Consider the following 22,799-nt stretch of genomic DNA (forward strand, 5'->3'; position numbering starts at 1 on the left):
ATATATAAAAAGTAATGAATCCAGGGGTGAAGCGTCAAAAAGAATAAATAAATATATGATAAAAGGTTTAGGTAATTGAAGTGGTACGTAGTGCTCTAAAAATACCACTAGTGCTGCACTATTTTGAGTCAAACAAAATGAAACTAGTAGTGGACCTTTGATTTCATTCAAGAATATGTGTGTATATTAGGGGTTGATTGTAATGTAAAGTGTTGAGAAGACAGAAGAGTTTGGTGGAGTGGTGGGTATTATTAATTATTCTACAAAAATAAAAATTTAAAAAAATGGATGGGGAAGAAGTAGTAGTAGTAGTAGTAGTAGTAGTGGTGGTGAGGGGGATAAGGAAGGTTACATCTTGTCAAGGGGTCAGATCAGAGGTAGAGCTCTACTGCTGCTATCCCCTTTCTTTTCTTCTTTGTTTTTGGTTCAGTATTCCGTTTCCCATGTGCCACAACACAACCCCAATTCCTCAATTATTACTTGTGCACAACAACGTTACTCTCATCTCATGTACATGGTATGTGATGATGATGTATCCTAATCAACAAATACATATCATAACTCCTTTGCTCTGCTCTCCAACTTCACAGCCTCTTTCTTGAATACACAAATTCCACACCCCAAATCCATACCACCATAACTCCAATAATCTCTGAATGGGGTGTTCTTAATTAAGCATCATCATCTTTTTCTTCTCGGTCGTTGGTGTTAATTTCTTTATCTGTTTCTTCTTTATATGATGATGAGTGAAGGCTTGTAAGAAAGAATATATTGCTGCCAGGGTGCGTGCCCATAAAAGTTCATTTCCTAAATTGTAGGCCTGCTGCTGATTATGCACCCATCCATCCAACCAACATCAAGACTCAATTCATCCATCTCCAACAAATTAAGCTACACTCGTGCACACAGACTATAACCATCAACTAGTAAACTATGGCCAGGGAGTTCAGTTCTTTGATTTGTAACAGGGGGCTGTGTCGAGTTTTGAATGGATATTAAAGACGGCAATTCATTCACCTTTTCGTCCGGATTCAAGACATGACATTTCAAGCAGAATGCTTATGCTCTGGCATTCGTACACATCACAAATAAAAAACTAGAAAATGAGCAAGTGAAATTGGAGATGCGGGGTATCGATCCCCGTACCTCTCGCATGCTAAGCGAGCGCTCTACCATCTGAGCTACATCCCCTGCTCATGTAGGATGAAGAGATGTTCGTTCTCTTTTCCTTTCATGCTATTCGCTTTCTCGCCAGTAGAAAAAGGAAAATGGTTTAAAACCAAACTAGTTTAGATGTGCTTGTTTGAACGAATTGATGTGAAATGATTAAACCAACAATGATTTAATTGTAGACAACAGAAGGGTTAGGTGTATGGTGTATGGTGTATGACCTAAAGACCCGAAACTAGTTATTTAATTTGAGTGGAGGGTGGGCTAATGATGATGATGATAGAGTCGGATGGGTAGACCTTTCTGTGGCTCCGGCATCATATCTCCTTCAACCTTCTCATTCGGATCTATCACTTCCCACTTGTAATTCTTCACTACGTTATGAAGGAAAGCCAATATTGCGAGGCGGGCATACTCTTTTCCAGGGCACATTCTTGGCCCTCCTCCAAATGGTACATAAGTGTATGGAGGAGGTGCTTCTCCTTCATCATACCTTGACGGATTAAATGTTTCTGGCTCCCTGAAATACTCTGGATTCTTGTTTGTGGTGCTCACTGTCCAATAAACCTGCATACATTACCATTTACATACATGCATTATTAATTCTTCCTCTCATATTAGAACTAGCCAGGATTTGATTTGCTAGAACTAGTCGTAGATGTTAGGTGTGTGATTGTTCACCTTCCAGCCCTTTGGAATTGTGTAACCAGCATAACTGATTTCTGTCAAAACTTCTCTGAAAGTTCCCTGGAGAGGGGGTACCATTCTCATTGTCTCACATATCACGTTCCAAGAGTACTTCATTTTTGCCATGTCTTCCCATCCTAACAATTCCCCTGCCTCTTTGGACGCCGCAATCTCCATTTGCTCTGCACACACATTCCCAAAAATACCATTTCAGCGAATGCACAATTCAACAACATTCAACTCCATCTGTTTCGGATCTCCCCCTTCCCCCGACTATAACACAACACACACTGAAAATGAAAATTAGTCGGTCCTTACCTGCTCTAACTTTTTCATAGATTTCTGAACTTTGCCCAACATATTTCATCAAGAAAGTAATGGTTGTAGCAACAGTGCTGTACCCAGCTGTTAACAACCCCATAATCTTGTCAGCAATTTCAGCTTCGGGCATGGATTTCCCACTCGAGTCCCTAATAGCAATCATGTGCGACAAAATATCTTGCAACGGGGCACCAGATGCCATGCCCTGTTTCTTTTCCGTGATAACACTTAACAACTCCTTTCTAATCGCAGCAGCCGCCTTATTGGCACGATAGAAGATAGTACCCGGGACGTTAAGCATGATGGAGTGCATACCCACAGTAACGTCGTCAAAGTATTTCACAAGGCGTGCTATGCGCTCTGGATTATTAATGCCTAGAAAAAATTGGCAGGCAAGAGATAGTGTAATAGTTTTCGCAAGAGGGTAAACTTCCACCACGCTTTTTCCGGCACAATGTTCTTGCAATTGCTGCTGCGTGACGACATCCATTTTTGCCAAGAACCGCATCAGGGCTTCGGGTTTCAAGAACCCGGGTTGACGGATTGCTTTAGCCTCGTCTGAGCTTTGGGTTTGAGATGGAGGCGCCAGAGAAGCCGCCGCCGCCTTGTTTTGGTAGGAGCGGAAGAGGTGTTGCATGGGGTGGGGGCGGAATGCGGTGAAGTACTTGTGCTCGTTAGAGAAGAGGAACTTATGGCCGTTGGGGCCACAAATGACAGCGGTTTTCTCTCCAAGGATTTTGGTCTTGAAGATATCCGGTGAGTATTTCTTCATCCTGTCGCCGACAAAATTTTCCGGCTTGCCAAACAAGAATTCAATGGTTTCTCCGATGATGGGCCAGCCGAAGGTGCCCGGCGGAAGGTTGGGGTCGCTGGCAGAGCGGCGACTGGTGATGAATAAAATAGTGAGTGCAACAAGGGCCATAGAAAGAAGTAGAGAAAAGAGTTCCATAGCTGATGAATACAGATGAGCTCTTTGTATTTTGTAGTTGGGAGAAAATGGAGAAGACAGGAATGAGATTGGTGAAGGGCAATGGAGTAAGTGTGTTTTATTTTTATAGGGGTGGGGAAGGGAATTAAGATGCATATTTTCACACTCGCTGGTCACTGCTTTCCATTGTAATTTGCCGTATAATAATAATACAATTGAAATCAGAGTTGAATTTGGTCTGTCTCCAACGTTGCAAGAATAATATTATATTTTATATTGTGCCCGTCAAAATTGAACAGCCAATAGAGTAAAAGTATAGTATTGTTGTGATACATAATTTTGAGGACACCCTTTTTTCCTTCCTTTTTAGTCGGCAATGGAATGCCAAGCCCCTTAATTGGGATTATGCTCTTCATACTCATACTTAGACCCTTGCTTATTTTAATACTATTAAAATAAATCGCACAATCATTGCAGTTATAAAATTACGAAATTTTAAAAATAATATAAGTTGTCATCCCCATTTATTTTTTTCTTAAAGTAGACATTTGACCACCTTATCCAATGACTAAATTATTTTTTATTTCCTTTTTACCTTGTTTTTTTTTAACTGATAATTATGTACAATTATGTATTTTTTTATTAATATTTTATTTGCAATTAATATTTTTAACTTTGCATTGAAGTTTGTTTAACTTTTTAATTCATTTGTAATATATATTATAATATCTTTTTCTTTGTTAGAAAAAAAAGGGCTTAAAGCATTTGATAAGTAATGTAGTACATAACAACAATATAAAATATATATCAAACATTTTCTATCCAATTCATAACCAAATAATTAGGTAGACTTTTGAATGTAGCATAGGTAGGTCAAAAAATGTATGCATGCAACATACCATTTTAACTATAAATATGTCAAAACATTTATGTTTTCAACTTTCTGTAAAATTTAAAATGTGATTTTGGAATCACATCTGATCTGGGTCAAAGATCAAGGTCGTCTCAAGTACCGTCCAGGTCATAAGTGATTGAAAATTCGTCCAGGTCACAAGTGATTGAAAATTTGAAAATGAAAGAGATCGAATCCTAATAAAATTTCTTTGGTGCTTAAATCAATTTGCAAGATTAGTGTGAGAGTAATAAATGACATACTGTGGCCCAAAATAATTGTTAAAGTATCTTACAAGCACCGAGCCTACATTTTCAATTTATTTCCAGTATAAGCTATTTATCTTTCAGCAGTGAAGCATGAGCGACAAGAAACTATTAGCTTACAACTCAGAAATAGATGAGGCACTCAAGGATTGACATTTCCATTTACGTTGAAAATGCAGCATCCAGCTGAAGTCTTATTTCACATGTACATCGACCATAGATAACCATTCTAGAATGGGGAGAATTCAGCCGAGTTATTTAATTTTTTATTATAAAAAAAAGAAAATTTATATTAATATATTTTTTTAAATATATTAATAATAATATAACGAGTAGCGATTCGATTAAAAAAAAAAATTTTTTAAAAAAAAGTCCCAAGTCGGGACTTGGAATCCCGACTTCAAGACGGTATTCCAAATACCGACTCCAAGTGTAATTTTTTTTTGTTTTTTATGAAATTTTGTTAATTAATTATATAATTTTGTTTAATAATGTATAATTAATATATTAAAGTTTAAAAAATTATAATATTAAAACTGTATTAATATAAAAAATTATAATTAAATGTACAAATATAATATGTATATTTTTTTGTATAGTTGTAAAAAATACAATGAAGTATACAATTATTCTTGACAATCCAATACTAGTACATCTGATTGTGTAAAAGAATTTCTTTGTTAGATTTGTTGCATTGCACGCGTTTGCGCCCAATCCATCTCCTTGTGAATAATTTATAAAATTATATTATTGGCTATTTATATTAATGTTCAATTAAACATCCCATTTGATATAAAAATCGTATAATTAGTTAATTAAATTATTAGATTTGTTATATTTAACCACATGCGTAATTCAGCTGGTAAAGATAGTTAAATAACTCGAATTCAGCCACTACTTGAAAGGTCTTCATTTAATGACGTTACTTTGATTTTTAGTCGCTTCCGCTCTCTTTAAAACGTGAAATCTCATAAAATAAAATATTAACCCTTGCGGGAAGGACGAAAAAGCTCACACCGAATCTATTCAAGTTCCCATTACCCATACATGGTTCAGAAGTACAGACAAACAGGCATGTCTTGGACTCCATGTCAAACAGGCAAAAACCAAAAAGCCTGTGGAAATACAACAACTCAGAAGAGAAGCAGCACGAAAGGAAATCTGCCGACATCTCAAATCGAAAATTAAAATTCTTGGCTGCATATAAGATGTGAACCAACACTGGTTTTTCCAAGTATATAATACACACATGATTTAAATGGCGGATGCAAAACTGGAGAACACGCTATTCCTTTTATTCTTCGCAAAGCAAAAAAATGAAACAGAAATAATACAGAAAACAGCTACAAAAAGAATAAATTCAAGCTATCCTATAAGAAACAGGCATCCATGGATTGTCATTATGATATCGCAATTGAAGATGATAGTGTTGACCCCTGGAAAAATTAGAAAAATTATGTCAGAAACAAAAGGGGTCCATGAATAGGTACAACTATTCTATTCCTTTTCCTGATAATGTCGTGTACAAACACATACAACTTGAAGATTGAATAATTTTCTGTTTTGGCACATTGACATTTGGTGCATTGACATAAAGCAAGATGTTCAGATTTACAACAAATTATTAGGTGTTGAGGTAGTTGCATTTTCAAATGCAGCTAAATCTAACTTGTCGTATGCAGCTTTCCATTAGATCTTACCTCATTTGAAGGACACCAACTTGATCAAGCCTCCATACTGAAATTTGACTCAGTCAGTCTTCATCCAATTATCTTTACCAGCTTCTTCCCAAAAGAATCTATTCACTATGTTCAGAGCCAACATTTTGTGCCAGGAATTCATCAAGCAGCCCCCAGTTTTGTGGACCAGATTTACTCGAATTATCAGAAGGCAATGCTCTGATGCACCCAAGTATATGCTGGATATCGCAATGAAGACTGGGATAGGATAACACAAAAAATTAGATAACACAAGTCTCCCCCCACCCCCCCAAAAAAAAAAGAAAAAAGAAAAACCGACAAACACACACTTCATGAAACTAAAATGCTCCTCTAAGCACCCTGACAGAAACACATATAGTAAGAAGGGAAAGGAACACTCTTACCCCAAGTCCCAAGTTATGCCAATTAATAACAAATTCATACATGCATTATTTCAAATATTATGATTTTAAATACTTGCAATTTGATAATACTCAATCATAATGAAACTTGCTATTGGTCAAAGTATTTGCAAGAGCATATCTGTGATCAATGACAAAAGTGAGCAGCAAAATGCTTTTTCCCCTTAAATAACGGTAGCTGGATAAAATTTAAGTACCTGCTTTTTGCTTGCGGAGTGCTTATCTCTAACCGTGAAAATGCATCAGAAATTTGAGTGTGCAGAATTACAACCACTTGCCTGCAGTAGCATGCAAAGCAGGTAGTAAACAGCAGAACAGGAAATAATTTTTCACAAGTGATTAACTTCTGCCTAGTTCCGCATGCAGACACACAATCAACATAGATCATTGCAGCCACCAAAGCTTATTTCCAACAATGTGCATGAGCCAGCAGATGGGCAATCTAATGCAGAAAGATGTACATGAAAACAGTCTTGAGTGAAGAGCAGAACATTCGTAAGAGGTGGATATAATAGAGTCAAATATTGACATGCAGTAAAGCAACAGACTAAAGGCATATAGTTCACATACAATCATAAACAAAACCATATTGGATTACCCTTCAAACTATCTTGTATTTCTAGGTTACTCTAGGATCTTGCCTTTCAAACTAAATGGACATCCATCACTCTCAAAATTTGAAGAAAAACATTTTAAAGTTTTACCTCTACTCTCATTTTACAAAGGGAAATAACCAGACGAAAGGAGAAGTCTCATATGCAAGTCATGCTTGGTCTTGCATAACAAACACAAACAACAGAAAAACAAATAAAATAAAGAAAAAGGGCCCGGCACACTTGACTTCTGGTGATGAATATTACCCAAAAATTGCTTGAACATCCTCCTCAAGCAGGTGTTTAGATAACGTACGCAGAAGGTATCCAACCTCCTGTGCCACCAAATAGAAGCAGCATCAGTGCACAAGATATATATTTTACTTAAGACCAGAATGAACACAACATCCACAAACCCAAAAGGGGAAGAAAATCTTTATTCATTATCTCACAAGGAAAAATCAGGGTCCACGGGGACAAGAATGACATATCTTTCCTACACTAGCAACGAGCATCATATTATAAAGACCTTGGTTTTCTACCTTGGTGAGAGACCGAGCAAACTGACTAGGCTGTTCAGTGTCCTCGGATCTATTCCACCCCTCAACAATTTGTGGCAAGCTACGTAGATGAACCAATAATCTTTCTCTCATTATCTGAACCAGCTTGGAATGAATCTCATCACGGTGATTTTTATAATCCTAACACAGAAACAAGCACAACTGTCATAAAGTACACAGAAGTAAAGCAGGTAACATGTGTATACTCGTTATTTTCCTGGGGGTGATTGAAACAATTAAAGATGACAGAATTTCAAGTAAAGTTTCCTGGTATAAACACATCAGTAGAAACAGTCTGCTTCCATGTTTTCTCTTTTGATTTTCTTAAGCTTTTTGACATCTTTATTTCAGTATGAAAAGATTAAGAAAAGGGATGTACATAACTGTGCATAATCAAATAAAATACGCACGTATTTACAGTTCAGGAAATTATTGCTTCGACTATTAACCATTCTAAAAAATGGTGATTTCAAATGTATTTTCCTTCCCTTAAACATGGCAACGAACTTTTACTTGTTTTCTCTTTTTCTTTTTTCCAGACAGCCCATAAAATCCAAATATGGCCTCAGAAAATGAGAACGGAAAAATATATCATTATTTGGATCAAAAGGAACAGCATATTCCATTTGTACAACCATTTCTTCAGTATGACAGCTGTCAGGGTGAATGACAAGACAAGTCGTGACCCAGATTATCAGGGAACCCATTAGATGTGATGTCCCTCACGGTAACTCCCCTACTCTCCTACCATGTCGCACATAATGCATAATGCTCGGCCATATGCATTTTAGAGTAGATAAAACGTTGAGATTGTCTATGTAAACAATATTTTTTGGCCAAAAATTCTCTTACAGTTGCTACTCGGTCGAGCTCTGACTGCAACAGCCCTTTATACGTCTCCGGCACTTTGAGCAAGAGAACTCTCCTAATTTCTTGATATAGCCATGAAAAACATCAAGTAATTAGAAAGCCTCCAACTAACATTATCTAACCAACACAGAAAAAAGATAAGAACAAATAAATGCAAATTTTAACTCAAGGATACAGTTAAAATACATCTGAGATTGCTAGTCAAATTGATGCCATAATTGAGATGAATAAGCTTACCACTATAGAGCTGAGTTATAAATCCAAACCTAAAGATGGAATAAAGAGTGATGCATACGCAGTCTACTGATAAAAATTGAAGCACATAAATGTATATAAAATGCAGATATCTTCAGATGCAATTACAGTTACAGTCTAGAAGTTTTGGTTAGCAAGGACCCAAGGCTACATCTCCTGGTCAGACTTTTCAGATTTACAATCTTGATTAACCCTTGTTCCCTGGATCCAAACAATTAGGTGGAAATGCACTTTACACCTACAAAACAATGCTAGTAAATGTAACACATACCAGGTATGATGGCATACGTGAAACTTATGACTTGACTTGCCATAGCCAAGTGTCTAGCAGTAATCGATCTCAAACCAGACACCTGTAGTCAATTAGAATTACCCAAGGGTAAAACAAACAACCAATTAGGAAGTTCGCTAACAAGTAAGATGTCAAAATTTGGATCAAACAGAATCACTTATACATGTTTGCAAAGATTGTAAAATATACAATTGAGTAATCTTCTCACCCACTAGAAAAGGTTAATTGCCAAAAATCTATTCCCACTTTAAATTTTGTTCCTATGTCTCTCCTAAAGAAAAAGTCAACCTAAATCAGCATTTCAAAAAAAATCTTTGTATGTTTTTTATGGTCCCAAGAATTCATAAATTCTACATCTAATTGAACACAACATGCAACTGATCAAAGAAGCACTAGTATGCAAGCGAAACCTACTTTTAAGACCATGGTACAGAAAAATAGATACTTCAAGGGTAAGATAGAAAATCAACTCCCGAACAGTTCTTTAAATACTAACCTGTAAAGCATTCGCTCCAAGAACAAGATGAGCAGTCCTTGAATTGAATAATTTCAAGATCTCAGCGACACGATGAACTATTTCAGCAGATAGCGCGGGCAAACAATTGCTCATATCTATGTAGTCTGACATCATCTTCACCAAATATAAGCCACTGAAGCAGCAAAGACGAAAAGGTAAAATTTACATCAAAAGAATAGCAAAGCTACCAGCAGGATGTTAAAGTCTTAGAAAGAGAAAAGAAGTCTTCGTAACGATAAAATCAACCCTTCAGCCGATGAATGGACAACCAAAACATAGAATAAACAAGTCTTGGCCAAAGTACTCAGCCAAATAGGAAAAGGCAGAACAAATATTACCAGCTGCACATCACTAAAAGTATATAAAAATATGGGGCACCTAAATGCTATTGTTTTCTAGTAGTAAAACATCTTAGTCTAATCTTAGCTCAAGAATCTAATTTCAGAACCAGTTGTCATTCTGATTAATTGACTCATTTGATGTTTTCCGTAAAGTTCTGATAAATGCCTCTTCAATCAGTGGAGTATCCGAACTTTGTTGATGCTTATCCATAGCTTCTTATATTGTTCCTCCTCTTCTCTGGCCATCCCCCCTATCCCACAAACTCCACCTACTAATTTGACCTGGAAGATAGTCAATTCAACTTGGACACCACTGACCAGTCCGAGAATCAGCTCAGAGATTCAGAAATTTGGAAATAACCTAAAATACTCTAGTGTTTCCTCAACATATTGATAAACTTTATTACACTTGACTGCATATGAATGTGATCACATGGAATTTCAGACAGTTGGGACTCAAAATAAAAAATAACTTGAGAAGGCACACCTCAAATAAAAACTAGTGAAAATAAGACAGTCAAAGATGTGAAATTTTAGCACCAAATCACTAAACATATAGTTTAAATATTTAAACAGAGAACCAAATCATTTTTATAGAATCTGCTCTGGTGAATAATTCCATACAGCAATGCCTTTTGTTTTATTGCATTCAAGAACGGAAGATAAACACACATGAAGAAGAACAGCACAGATCTCATGAATGCTTACCAGTTTACCATGTGATATCCAACACCTCTGAAATGAAGCATCCGAAGGGCAGGTTTTCCACGCTCCTTAGTGCTGGCACTGTTGCCCTGAGAGGAAGTACTAACATCAGCATTGCTATTCTCAGTTGCCGCACTCGAACGTGATGAATTAGCATTTGGTATATGATCCACAACTGTCCCATTAGAATCAGAATGTTCGATAGTCTGCAGTGAATTTGATAGACCAGCATGCGCAATGGAGGAACCATCAGTACTTGGAATCACTTCTTTAGAACTTGATGCAGCATCATCAGAAGCTGCATCACTATCTCCAGTAGTCACTGATACTGAAGAACACAATGAAGTGACAATATTCTGAAATTCATCTGGTACATCTATCTCAGCCCAATTTTCTTGGTCAAGCAAAGCCCTCATCTTCGTCATCTGTTATAACCAGCACACAAGTTAGTCTTTGATTCATGAGCAGGAGCGTGGTAAAGACCACAGAATTAGCTGGATGGCAACTAACTCGAGATTCATGCTGGAATTCAATGAAGGATTTAGCTTGCGACTGTAGTGTTCCACGAATGCTGTATCCCAACCTTCCACCAATCTGCTTATGTCAGCATAATATGGAATTATAACCACAATAACACAAAGTGCACTTTCATAGATTGCATCGAACTATAATGAGATAGCACATACCTTCTCGGTTGAACTTATAAATTCCTGACTAATGTTGTAAACACTAAGAAATTCCTGCAATTTCAGCTTTGGATGAATTTGAGAACGGATTCCAACAATTTTAGCCCATCTTCCATGAGCAGCATCACAAGCAGCAAATAGAGCTTCTGCATTCTCTCTTAAAATATCAGCTCTGTCCAAACAAAGGAAAAAGGAAATTTTTCACATGTCCTTAGGTTTCATATGATCCCACAGAACGTCACGAAGACCATTGAAACACATGTTTGCCCCAGTTTCCAGTAAAAAACTATCTAAAGGACGTAACGTCGATTTTCCTTTAAGCTACCACATCTCATGAAATTTTGGGGTGAAGTAATTTCCCGGTTTACAAAGAAGTCCATCATCTACAGGACAGTTCCCATGGCCAACCCCCAAGCAAACTAACAGGAATTATGCTCTGAAACAATACAGGAAAAAGAAACAGCATTTCACCTGAAATTTTTTGAAAGATTTGGACTTGCAGTATCATATCCTCTTCCCTGGGTAGATGTCACTCGGGTAGCATTTTGGGGAGACTGTGACGAAAAGGAACTAGCACGGCCATCTTCCTCATTAGCTGTTTCAGGAGCAGCTGCACCATGTGCAATGGCAGCAGCAACTGAAGCAGCGGCATAGTGACCATTGAGATTGCCCATGATCCACTCAATTGCTTTTTTGACTTCAGAAGCCCGCAACAAGCGTGTCTGCATTCACTAAAAGAAAAGAATCAAGTTACGCTACGCAGGCATTAGGGATGGATGTATACTAAGACTAGAGCTCCTGGGAGGGAGAAGTGGCTGATACAGGAACTCCAGTGACGGCACAGATGGCATTAGATAAACATAAACTGAAAACATTTATCAATACATAGATAGGACAAAATGTGCGCAGCACTTAACCAGATTATGATTAACTTCACAAGAATAACAAGTTCAGATTATTTGTAAAAGAAACCCCTTAAATCATGGCCATGGACCAGAGACGTGGCGGGTAACTAATAGTCTCTATTCAAGTTTATAATAGGGAGAAATTGCCACAAATACTTATTATCTCCATAAAGGGATGCCATGTACTATGTGTAAACATGTGCTAGTATAAAGGTAGAAGAAGCACCAGAAATCATTACCTGCACTATCTTGAAAATTTCCTCCAAAAGCTTCAGAAAGCTATCAGGTGATAGACTTTTTAACTTACTTCCAAGTGATGAGCCACCACCTGAGTCAGCATGGAAAGAATGAGAAAGATTTGGAAGTTAAGGAACTTCTGTGAAGCCAAGGGCATTTGATGAAGAGAATTCCCTCAATGCCCATTATGAATTTTGATCATCAACAGGTAGAAAAGAAGAAGACGAGTCAAACCACCATTTAAACCCACCATCAGAATCCACAATCCCCTCTCCGGAGATAGAATCTGACTCCAGTTGCATATTCAAAACTGTCATCTTAACAGAAGTCTTTATATCAGAAGCAAGTGTATCACGATATATTCTCAACACAGCTGGTAATTTGCCCTGAAAACAAAAGTTCAGTCACAAAACAATTCTTGGGTCCATAAAGTATGAACTCTCACAAGAAAAGTAGCAATACTTAAGGCAAAGCCAATGCACGCGAATAGACTTTGAAGTTTTAGCTTAACATTTAAAATCTTTGACAATATACGAACCTATGGTACCAACTTGATGGGAACAAATAGGCGTATGCAAAACCTTCATTAATCTTAAATGTACAGGACTAGAAATTGATGAGTAAGAAAGGTACAGGGAAAATATTCATCTGATATTATTGAGTCTTTTGACTGCCCCCACCACGTTTAACAGTTATAATCATGATAAATGTTCACAATTCTGGGGTTTACATATACTCATATGTTTTGTTATAATTGAAATTGAGAAGGATTTTTTGATTGAAAAAAGAAATACTGATTAGTTCTGTCTCAATTTGTATTTTCTTATGTCATTAGGAAAACACAATTTGAGATTCAAATCCCAGAATCGTTCATGAATTCAAAGTAAGCAGCCAATAGTTAATGGTTCAAATTTGTCGGCTGAAAATACACATTTGATTTCTCAATAGAAAAGCGAGAGAATGTTTTTAGCATTGTGTATTGGAATTTGCTGAATTGAGATATATGGAAACAATATTTTTGATTATTTCTTCATTCGAATTCGAAGTGGAGTCTTAGTCGATTTCTGTATTCTTTCTAGATTCAAACAAAATCACAAATAAAAAAAATAGATTCATAGGTTTGATACCTTGTCTAGAACTCATGTTTGAAAGAAATATTCGATCACATAGAGTCGACAAATGAAGTGGGTTAATTTAAAAAAATACAGTGTTTGCCTATAATGTTCCAATCTTGACACTAAACTTTTAAATTCATATATTCTTACACCATTAATTGTTAGTAATGCACGCATCTTCACACTAAGAGGAATTAAGGGAACACAGACAGAAAAGGGCCATTTAAAGATTTCTGTAAACAAAAATGTGATCAGTCCAATAGATTAGGAACACAGTGACTCACTGTTCTAAGTAATCCGATGATAAGAGGAAGAAGCTGATCTTGAAAATTAGACGTTTGTTCTTCCTCCAGTCGAACCTGCAATGTTTGCATGCCGGTATTCAGCAGAGAGCCACAACCAAATAATGTAGACTAGTTACACCAATCTGAACTCATACTTTCCTATACCCAGTAAGCGAAGCAAAAAAATAGCAATCATGAAAGCATTTCTCATACGAGCAACTATAGAGGAAATATGGACCACAAATGGACACCATAATGTAATTGGCAAGATACAGAAACACGATGTAACAAGAAGGTCATGTAACTTAAACATAAGATCTTTAATCATAGGAAGAGAGGATTAATGAATCAAGTTTAAGCAATTTGGAAGAAAAAGAACTTGAATCTGAAAGTAAAACTCAGTTTATATATATTAGCTGGTTAAAAGGTAAGGTATGCTAGAAAGGAAGGGGTGATGTAGGAGAGTTTTTAAATACTAGATGTTATAGTCAAGGTCGGAGAGCATGTTGTATATAACTAGCTTCTAGCTTGCAGAATAAATATGATGTCTTTGTGCACTGTTCAGGGTCTGCAACAAGCAACTTCAGGAGTCACTTTTTTCTTTCTGGTAAGGTGGCCATATATCTTGTTGGGAATAGAGAAGCAAAGTAAAAAAGCGAATATTAGTACCCATTACTAAACCACTCTGACAAGAACCATCACAAATCTAAAGACTTATTCTACAATACATGACTTGAGCTCTATGCATAACTCAACTAACAACTGAAATTCAAACTTAAGACTTGCTAGCAAAATGAATTCCGAATCACCCAAACAAATTCCTCATTGAAGGAGATAAAGGAAACATTGAATTATAAAGATTACTGCTTGCATGATTGCTACATTCTAATGTGGAAAACGACAAAGGAAAAAGTTTGGACCTTTAAAGAAAAATAGTGTAGCTAATAAGGAATGCATAAAACATAAATACAAAAAACAACATTAAGCTTACGTCATCATGTCTTCCATTGGAGGTGAAGGCAGATGTTGTCACTAATACATCCATATTTTCAGCACCGCGCAAAGATGCACGAATAAATTCTGCTGAAAGAATGCTACAAGAATGAATATGATAAGTCAAAATATCAAGCTACTTTAAGTTGCAATTCAATAATCAAAACACATATATTGGATTTAGAATTCATGAGAGAGACAGGCAACCCAGATAAAATGGTCCAAGTCCACATCATTTAGAGCAAACCTCTAATAGAAAACCAAAAAACAATGTACAGAAATTAAGATTTCAAAGGGGTAAGTTGATAGTAAAGGTCAGAGGAGCTCCTCGGAATCAGGGCAGTGCAAGACCTTCTATTAGAGATTTAAAAAAAAAAAGGCTTAGAAGAAACATCTAAAGAACCTTTCCTGGTTCATGGTACAGCAGATACCATTCTTCAACGATTCCCTGAATTACTAGAAACTTCTATTTTCTTTCGATCATATCATTAAAAAATTCAGATACCTGCCTAATATCATTCAGAGCATTACACCAATTGGCACATTGAGTTGTAATCCACTAAAGAGCTTTTGCGCACAATAAGGAAAGAGACATGTTTATGGTACATAAAATTGCATAACATAAAATAAGACACAAGTAACAGACTCATGGCTTCATTTACTGCCAATTATTCCAGTTATCATGCACCACTGCTTTTAGTAATTCTCTGTGGACGATATTTCGAGTCAGTTTTTCAGCATCCAAGTATCAACTTGTCAAATAGTATTACAGTCACATGGAGTTCCCATTCAGAAAGACTACTGGATAAAAAATGAAGGAGAATGGAGGGACAAGTTCTTCATTCCAGTACGTAGTCAAGTTTACAAGCAGACCAATCAGACTATAGCACGTATATTATATCCTATAAGAACAGTAAAGACCATGAGTACTGGCAGACATGCAGGCAGGAGGTAAACCAAGAGATAACTGGTTTTTTACAAATTCAAATGCTCAAGTTAACCTTGTTCCAGATGATCTCTACTGATTTAATAGGTAAACTTATAGTTCAGTCAAACACAGCGATATAGCTATCTTCTGCATTCAAGAACAATAGAAAATGGGCCTTTGAAATGAAACTAAACAAGGCCTAAGAATCTCACAACAGCTTCCAGCTAAAAGCACGAGTAGACTAACCTGTTAATTGACTCTACTGAAGTTGTTACATGGTCACGAAGATGACGAAAGCAATGTAAACCAATCAGCTCATCTCCATCCTATTAAAAGATATGATCTTTAGTAAAATGGCCAAAAGTTTATATGTTAAATAAAGAGAATAAAAAGGTAGCCTTTCAATTATTTCAAAAGTTCAATACTAAAATTAAAGAAAACATATGCTGCTTCAACAACTCAAACTAGAGAGGCCCCACTTCCTAGCAAATAGAAAATACTGCTGACAGAATCAGTGGACGAAAAAATAAAAACAGAATGTCATATAGAGGGAATGTGTATGGTAGGTAAACAAAAGTTGCAAGTTCTGAAAATGCCTGAATCTTAGTTTTGGCTTAGTCCGTTGAAAGTTCTAGGATCATTTTCATGAAGAAAAGAGGTTTATAAGTGTACAATGATAAGAAATGGTTAACCTTTAAAAAGTAAGATCCACTGCAGCAAAAATGTCAAATCTGGTAGCCAATAAACCACAGAATTTTGTCGAGGCACAATAAGAAAATTTTGTGGTTGAGCATCAATAACAGTATTTCCTCAATTGAAGTATTATAGACTCAAAAGCATAGATAAAACGGTTCCTCATGAAAAGCTATTCTACAAGTACATCAAAAAATGTCAAATCTGGTAGCCAATACACCACAGAATTTTGTCAAGGCACAATAAGAAAATTTTGTGGTTGAGCATCAATAACAGTATTTCCTCAATTGAAGTATTATAGACTGAAAAGCATAGATAAAACGGTTCCTTATGAAAAGCTATTCTACAAGTACATCAAATACTGTTTATACATGGAAGAAAGGATATATAGGAATTATCAAATAAAAGCATAAACAAAATGTTGAAAAATAAAAAGTAAAAGCATATGATTAGCTGTGAGCATACCAATAGATGCTGCAGGTCGTCAGTAATATCCAAAGCTCCAAGACAATCTGCAGATGCAACAAGCTGCAAATAATGGGTAATAAAAATGGTAAATGAACAGAGACTTCTGCACTTGTCCATTCTACAAATGAGACAAGTAAGCTGACCTTTGCTGAATCTTATTTTATCTTATAGAATTGTATGTGACTCAGACTTTCTGAAGCTGGTTCTAGAATTAGTGAAATGTTACCTTAAATAAGCAATCAGCAAACCAGAAAAAGGAGGAAGTATGGATGGGGAGAATGCCCTTGAGATATAATTGCCAAGTACCAAAATACATGAAAAGGAAATGATGTAAAATGGAAAAATCAATCTTTCAACAGCAGCGCATGGTACAGGGAGTAGATTTAACAAGTACAATACCCTTGGGTTGTTCTACTGTAGAGGTTGTAATTCATACCGCGGGTAAATATAGTAGTTCTGCTCACTATAGTTTGCGTGACATCAGTAAGGTACTTTGGAAGGAGCACCCGTACAAATCTTTAAGCAAAATATATAGGGGTCAAAACCTCATTTCGTATGATGATATTCACGAACAAAAGGTTCAAAGTAGGGTAACAAAAAGGAGAGGAGTCCTCTCCCATCCACAAAATGATAAGCCTCAACCTTGTATAATGCTTATGAATACTTCAATTCAATTTAGCAGATCGCAGAAGGAAAATGGGAATGGATATTGAAATGGGTGTTGATTAGATACTGATAAAAATGAAACAATCACTAGAACTGTGGACAGCATTGGAGAATCATCATTCATTCATACGGGTCTTGTCATAGCACAATAATTCATCATCCTTATTCTCCATTAAATTAATATAGATATTCAAGAAGGACGAAAAGAAAACTTACCAACTGAAGAGTGGAGATGGCCTGGTTTACTGAAAGAACGAGCCTTAGCTTGTTCTGCAACTTGATCAAATCCCCACGCTTCTTGCTCAACTCCTGCACTTTCCTAGCCGAACCAACCAAATCAGAGTCCAAAAGCCTGATCGTCTCCTTCAACTCCCTAACCCTCCCGCACCCTTGAACAATCTTCGCGTTCAAATCCTCCAACTGCACCTGCGCTTCAAAGAAGGAGCTAGACCGCATCGAAATCTCCCTCACTAAATGCAACTCCACCACATCCAAATACTGCGACAACCTCTCCTGCAGCGCAACATTCTCCGAAATCGTTCTGAATGGGCACGCTGCTCTGAAAGTGGCGCCATCTTCCAATTGGAAATCCTCTTTAAAATACAACGCGGGAACCTCCCTCAAGCACGCCACCAATGCTTCCCCCGCGAGGCCTCCAGCAAAACTACCGTCCTGCACCTGGTGATCCCTATCGTGCTGCCTGAGAATGTCGACGAAGCGAGAGTGAGACTCGGAGACGGAGGATAGGTAAGGAATGAAATCGGATCGGGTGATTTCGGATCCAGGTTTGGGCGCAGAGGGCAAAGGGGCAAATTCGGGTCCTGGAACGGCGGTGGAAGAAGACCACCAACCGACAACGGATGAGGAAGGATTAGGGTTGTTGAGGATGGAGGAGAAGCTCTGGCTGCTGGCATCGGCGATTGATTTTGACAATGAGGACGTCGAAGTGTAACTCGAGGGTTTCTTGGAGTTACCGGGCGACCTTCCCGGAGAATGGGAAGGCGGCGAATCCATTGCTTTTCAAGATCTGTACGTCGGTCAGTGTTGTAAAGAGAGAGCGTGAATGGATCGACAAAACCCAATCAAGAATCAAAAATTCCCGAAAGGAAGTGGGGAGATGTTGATTCTTGAGAGCGGAGATGGGAAAAAATGGAGAAAATAATTAGTAGCATGTTGAAGATGGGAAGGTCTGGTGTGGTGGATCTGAGAACTAGAGAAGATAGAGAACCGGGATGCACCGGTTGGGCCGAAGTCCGGACCCGCCCGCCATTATATCTTAGAAATTTGTATACTGTACGTAATAAAATAATGTAGTAGTAAGAGGATGTTAAGGCAGTTTTTCTTTCATTTTCTAACCCAAAAATTCTGATAAATATATACAATTTTTCACTCATAATATTGTGTTATTTCTCAAAACCATTTACATCTATTTAATATTTCAACTTTTTTAACCAAAACAAATATGCAATCGAATTATCATACATACCTATTAATAATTAATTTATGTGCTCACTTACCTTTACCACCCACCCACGTAAATATTTAATTACTGCATATCATATCTATCTTGAATTTGTTGGATCAAGATCACTATAATTTGTATCAAAATGGCTTTACTTTACTTTAATTTTGTAAATTTCTGATAATTGAACAATATTTAAAAATAACCAATGCAGATATATAGCTCACAAATTAAGAAAAATCAGAATACTCAATAAAATGATACCACCAAGTAGAAGAATATACTTATATCAAATATAGAATTGTACATAATTTATTGCTTTCAGATTTTATTCAAGAAAAAACACAACCTTCTGTTTTCATCACACTATATGTATTTTTCATCTACATGCACAAGTTGAGCTTCAACTTGAACTCTTTCCCAATAGGAATTGACATATTGGACAACTCAACTATACCAAACTGTCCACTCCTCTTTAAACTACTTCTTCCCATAGTGCTCTTCATCCAATTGCCTCCACTCTTTATTAGAACCTCAAAGCTCTTTAACCCCACACTGTTGCTCAATCCCAAAATGGTTGCGTTTTCTATCATCCATTCCTTACTCACAGCATACTCTCCATTAACAACTTTTGATTCCAACCTCACTGTGCTTCCAGATATATTGCCATTATACTGTACCAAACTCCACCTTCCTCCTTCTTTTCCCATCTCAATTTCATCTCCGTCATCCAGAAACACTTCCCCCGTGCTGTTCTCATTGCTGCTCAGAACCACCAAAAGCTTAAACGGTGTCTTTCGAGCAGCCTGTGTAGTCGAAGCTTGTCCTTGCATTGCTAGTATGTTCCCTTCTCGGACATGGACGTTTATATGATCGGATGGTGCATCAAGTGTTACGTATTTTCCATTTTTCACACTCAAGGAGTTTGAGTAGTCAAAGAGGCTGAACCAATTCCCCATTGGAAAGTATGCATCAACTGAGACGGCCCCTTGCTTCAACACAGGTGAGACCAGTACCCCTTTACCAAGAAGAAATTGAGAGTTGATTTCGTAAGTGTTTGTGTCTTGAGGGAATGAGAAGAAAAGAGGCCGAGCAATGGGGGTCCCTCTCATATGTGCCTCGTACATTAGCATGTACAAGTATGGAAGTAACTGATACCGGAGGCCAAGTGCCTTCTTGGCCGCTGAGGCCACAGAATCCCAGAGATAGAGTTCTTGACGGATGGTGTCTTTTGCAGAATGGTCCCTTGAGAATGGATAAAAGGCCCCTAGCTGCACAAAAGCAAACTTACTGGGATAGGTAATATATATTCCACGTTAATATCAAGAAATTGGCATTTTATTAGCTTAGAAATGGAAAAAGTAGTCCAAGAAAAGAAATAAGTTGAGAAGCATATTATGTATGGCATCAGTGGGTGCCTATTTTCCAAATTGTATTATGACAGGCAAACTACCTGTATCCAACGTCGACAAAGCTCTTCAGTAGTATTTCCAGAATAGCCACATATATCTGCTCCAACCATAGGGATGCCAAACAGTCCAAAACTCAAGATGCTTGGAATCGAGTATGCCAAGTCATCCCATGTGGCTGCATTATCTCCAGTCCAATGTGCTGTGAATTTTCCAGATCCCACAAAAGTTGATCGGGACAGTATAAATGGTCTTTTACCAGTCAGTTTGAGTAATGCCTGATTCGTGACTTTGGACTCTAATAGCCCATAGAGGTTATGAGCATTATATTCTGTGATATTGCCAAAATGCAGAGAAGTAGCAGGAACAGTTCTACTACTGATCGAAATTTGAGCTCCTGAGTTGTTTATTTTATAAGGAGGGTCATCGAGTGTGGAGCCTGCACTAGGAGATGAGGTTATAAAATTAGATATCTCATTCATGTCAAGCCATAGGCCGTCAAACGGGAGAAGATTGTGGAAGATACTGATCTCATTGCTCCAAAAGGTTTCGCCTGCAGGATTTAGAAAATCAGGGTAGTAGACATTCCCAGGCCAAACGACCCCCTGGTATGAGATATTATCTCGTTGTATAAATATGTTTGCTTGCATTCCCCTTATGTATGTCTGATATGTCTGGTTCACACTAATGCCTGCATTTGGAACGTAGGAATATGAACTAAATAATGTTTAGTGTATAGTCAAAACTTGTTTGTCCCACACATGCATTTTGGCTTATCAAATCAGAAAATTAGAGTTTGGCAGGAAATCATATGAAGAGTGGTTTATGTGTTACCAGGATCAAGGATGAGAACGTACTTCTGACCATTTTGGTGAATCAAGTCGACAAAACTCTTCATCTTCTCCAATGGGAAATTAATGGGGTCAAGTGTAAAATCCTTGAAACCATCCATGTAGTCAATATCCGTCCAAATAACCTCGAGTGGAATCCCAGCTTCGGCATACCGGCTGACCACTTGCTCAACAACATTTACATTTTCATAACCCCATCGGCACTGATGAAATCCTATATGAAAGAAGAGGAAACAAAAACAGAAATATGTTTAATTAGTACCCATCTGACTGCAGCAGCATCGGGAGTTTATGAAAAAGCACAATTTAGTGGGCTAAAAGAATGTGCACTTTAACAATGAATCAAGCATGGCTCACCAAAAGACCAGTATGGCATTGGAGCAGGACGACCAATAAGCTGTGTGTATTGATCCATGACCATTTTGGGAGACGGTCCAGCAAATAGAAAGAAATCAAGAACACCACCTATCACCTTGTAAGTAATTCTTTCACCAGTGTAGACTATGTCCATGCCATTACTATTGAGCAACAATACCCCATGAGCAGTTCCCACGGGGCTGCGGACGTCCATGTAGAAAGGGTGGGATCCGTATAAGTTGAGATCAAGATTGTCACTTCCAGTGTCAGCATTCCAGAGAGTAAGTGTTTGGTTGTGTTTGAGGTTGAAAGAACTCTTTGTGTGCTCACCAAGGCCGTAAAGGTTGGACCTGGTTGGTGGGAGTGAAGATGAGATTTGGAGGTATTGATCTTTGAACAAAAGAAAAGTGTCGGGAACGCCTGGAACCGGTGAGGTGTCAAAAAGTATGTCACCGTCTGAAGACCTTGAGATGGTGAAGCCAAAGGGGGTGGTGTTATGGAGGGTGAAGACGAGGTCTGAGTTGGGAGTTGAGAGGAAATGGTGGTCTTCAATTCCATTTGAGACAAGGAGATTATGGTGGAGTGGGGTTTGGCGGGGGATGATATCGTGTGGGACTTCCCATCTCGGGTTATCAGAGTCTGTAATTCGGACTCTGAGACAATCATCAGTTACATAACTGCGAGAAATGAAAGCAGGAATAGATTAGGGAGGTATGTGTAGTGTTGATGCAGTAGTCGGCATAAGCAGCCTCTTTGACTTGGGGGAAAAAGAAAGAGAAAGAAAATGGAAAGTGTCCAGCATACATATAGATACACCTACCTGGCTGTGAGGTTGAGATTATGAATGTCTGGACCAAGAATGGAGGAACTTTTGATAAGCTGAAGAGTGGCAGTGAGTGAAGATGGGCTGGAAATCTTGGAAATAGATTTAAGGGTATATCCATATCCATGTCCAATTGGCAGGCCCTCATCGCGAGCTAAGAAGAGGGGAAGTGAAAAACAGATGAAAAGAATGGGGAGAAGATGGGGATGATACAGAGAGGGAGAGGGCCATCGGCTTGTTACCATTATTGTGTTGAAATGATTGGAGTTAGGGATTGGTGGGGTGGGGCTTTTATGCAGTTTTCTTGGCGTACCACTTTAAAATATTAGATAGACTTGGCATCTTGTCTATCACTCTTCACTCTCTCATCAAATTCAAATTCCTTCTCATTTGGCTTTGTCTC

The 22,799-nt window shown here is 37.7% G+C and overlaps 3 protein-coding genes and 1 non-coding gene across 4 annotated transcripts; all 4 read right to left on the reverse strand.

Moving 5' to 3' along the window:
• Window positions 1–991: 991 nt before the first annotated feature.
• On the reverse strand, window positions 992–3,280 carry LOC105167242 (beta-amyrin 28-monooxygenase). Its single transcript, XM_011086872.3, has 3 exons — window positions 2,176–3,280; window positions 1,852–2,039; window positions 992–1,737 (listed from the first exon to the last, which is right to left on the reverse strand). Exons 1-3 carry the CDS (start codon window positions 3,260–3,262, stop codon window positions 1,435–1,437), a joined length of 1,578 nt encoding a protein of 525 aa, XP_011085174.2. The 5' UTR covers window positions 3,263–3,280; the 3' UTR covers window positions 992–1,434.
• On the reverse strand, window positions 1,119–1,191 carry TRNAA-AGC (transfer RNA alanine (anticodon AGC)). The gene has a single exon. It is a non-coding gene; the product is annotated as a tRNA-Ala (tRNA).
• Window positions 3,281–5,441: 2,161 nt separating the features above from the next.
• On the reverse strand, window positions 5,442–18,752 carry VPS54. Its single transcript, XM_011086873.3, has 19 exons — window positions 17,711–18,752; window positions 16,826–16,888; window positions 15,914–15,993; window positions 14,738–14,840; window positions 13,747–13,821; window positions 12,598–12,733; window positions 12,350–12,438; window positions 11,677–11,927; window positions 11,206–11,377; window positions 11,030–11,113; window positions 10,523–10,944; window positions 9,453–9,606; window positions 8,936–9,017; window positions 8,392–8,471; window positions 7,522–7,680; window positions 7,247–7,314; window positions 6,584–6,664; window positions 5,965–6,201; window positions 5,442–5,700 (listed from the first exon to the last, which is right to left on the reverse strand). Exons 1-18 carry the CDS (start codon window positions 18,506–18,508, stop codon window positions 6,063–6,065), a joined length of 3,036 nt encoding a protein of 1,011 aa, XP_011085175.1. The 5' UTR covers window positions 18,509–18,752; the 3' UTR covers window positions 5,442–5,700; window positions 5,965–6,062.
• Window positions 18,753–19,214: 462 nt separating this feature from the next.
• On the reverse strand, window positions 19,215–22,678 carry LOC105167244 (Glycosyl hydrolases family 31 protein). The gene is made up of 5 exons (XM_011086875.3): window positions 22,394–22,678; window positions 21,574–22,250; window positions 21,200–21,430; window positions 20,410–21,056; window positions 19,215–20,227 (listed from the first exon to the last, which is right to left on the reverse strand). The coding sequence occupies exons 1-5, from the start codon at window positions 22,639–22,641 to the stop codon at window positions 19,340–19,342; spliced, it is 2,691 nt and encodes an 896-aa protein (XP_011085177.1). The 5' UTR covers window positions 22,642–22,678; the 3' UTR covers window positions 19,215–19,339.
• Between the last annotated feature and the right edge of the window lie 121 nt (window positions 22,679–22,799).

This window comes from Sesamum indicum, linkage group LG8 (genome assembly GCF_026168435.1).
Source record: "Sesamum indicum cultivar Baizhima isolate 11 linkage group LG8, ASM2616843v1, whole genome shotgun sequence".
Classification (NCBI taxonomy): Eukaryota; Viridiplantae; Streptophyta; class Magnoliopsida; order Lamiales; family Pedaliaceae; genus Sesamum; species Sesamum indicum.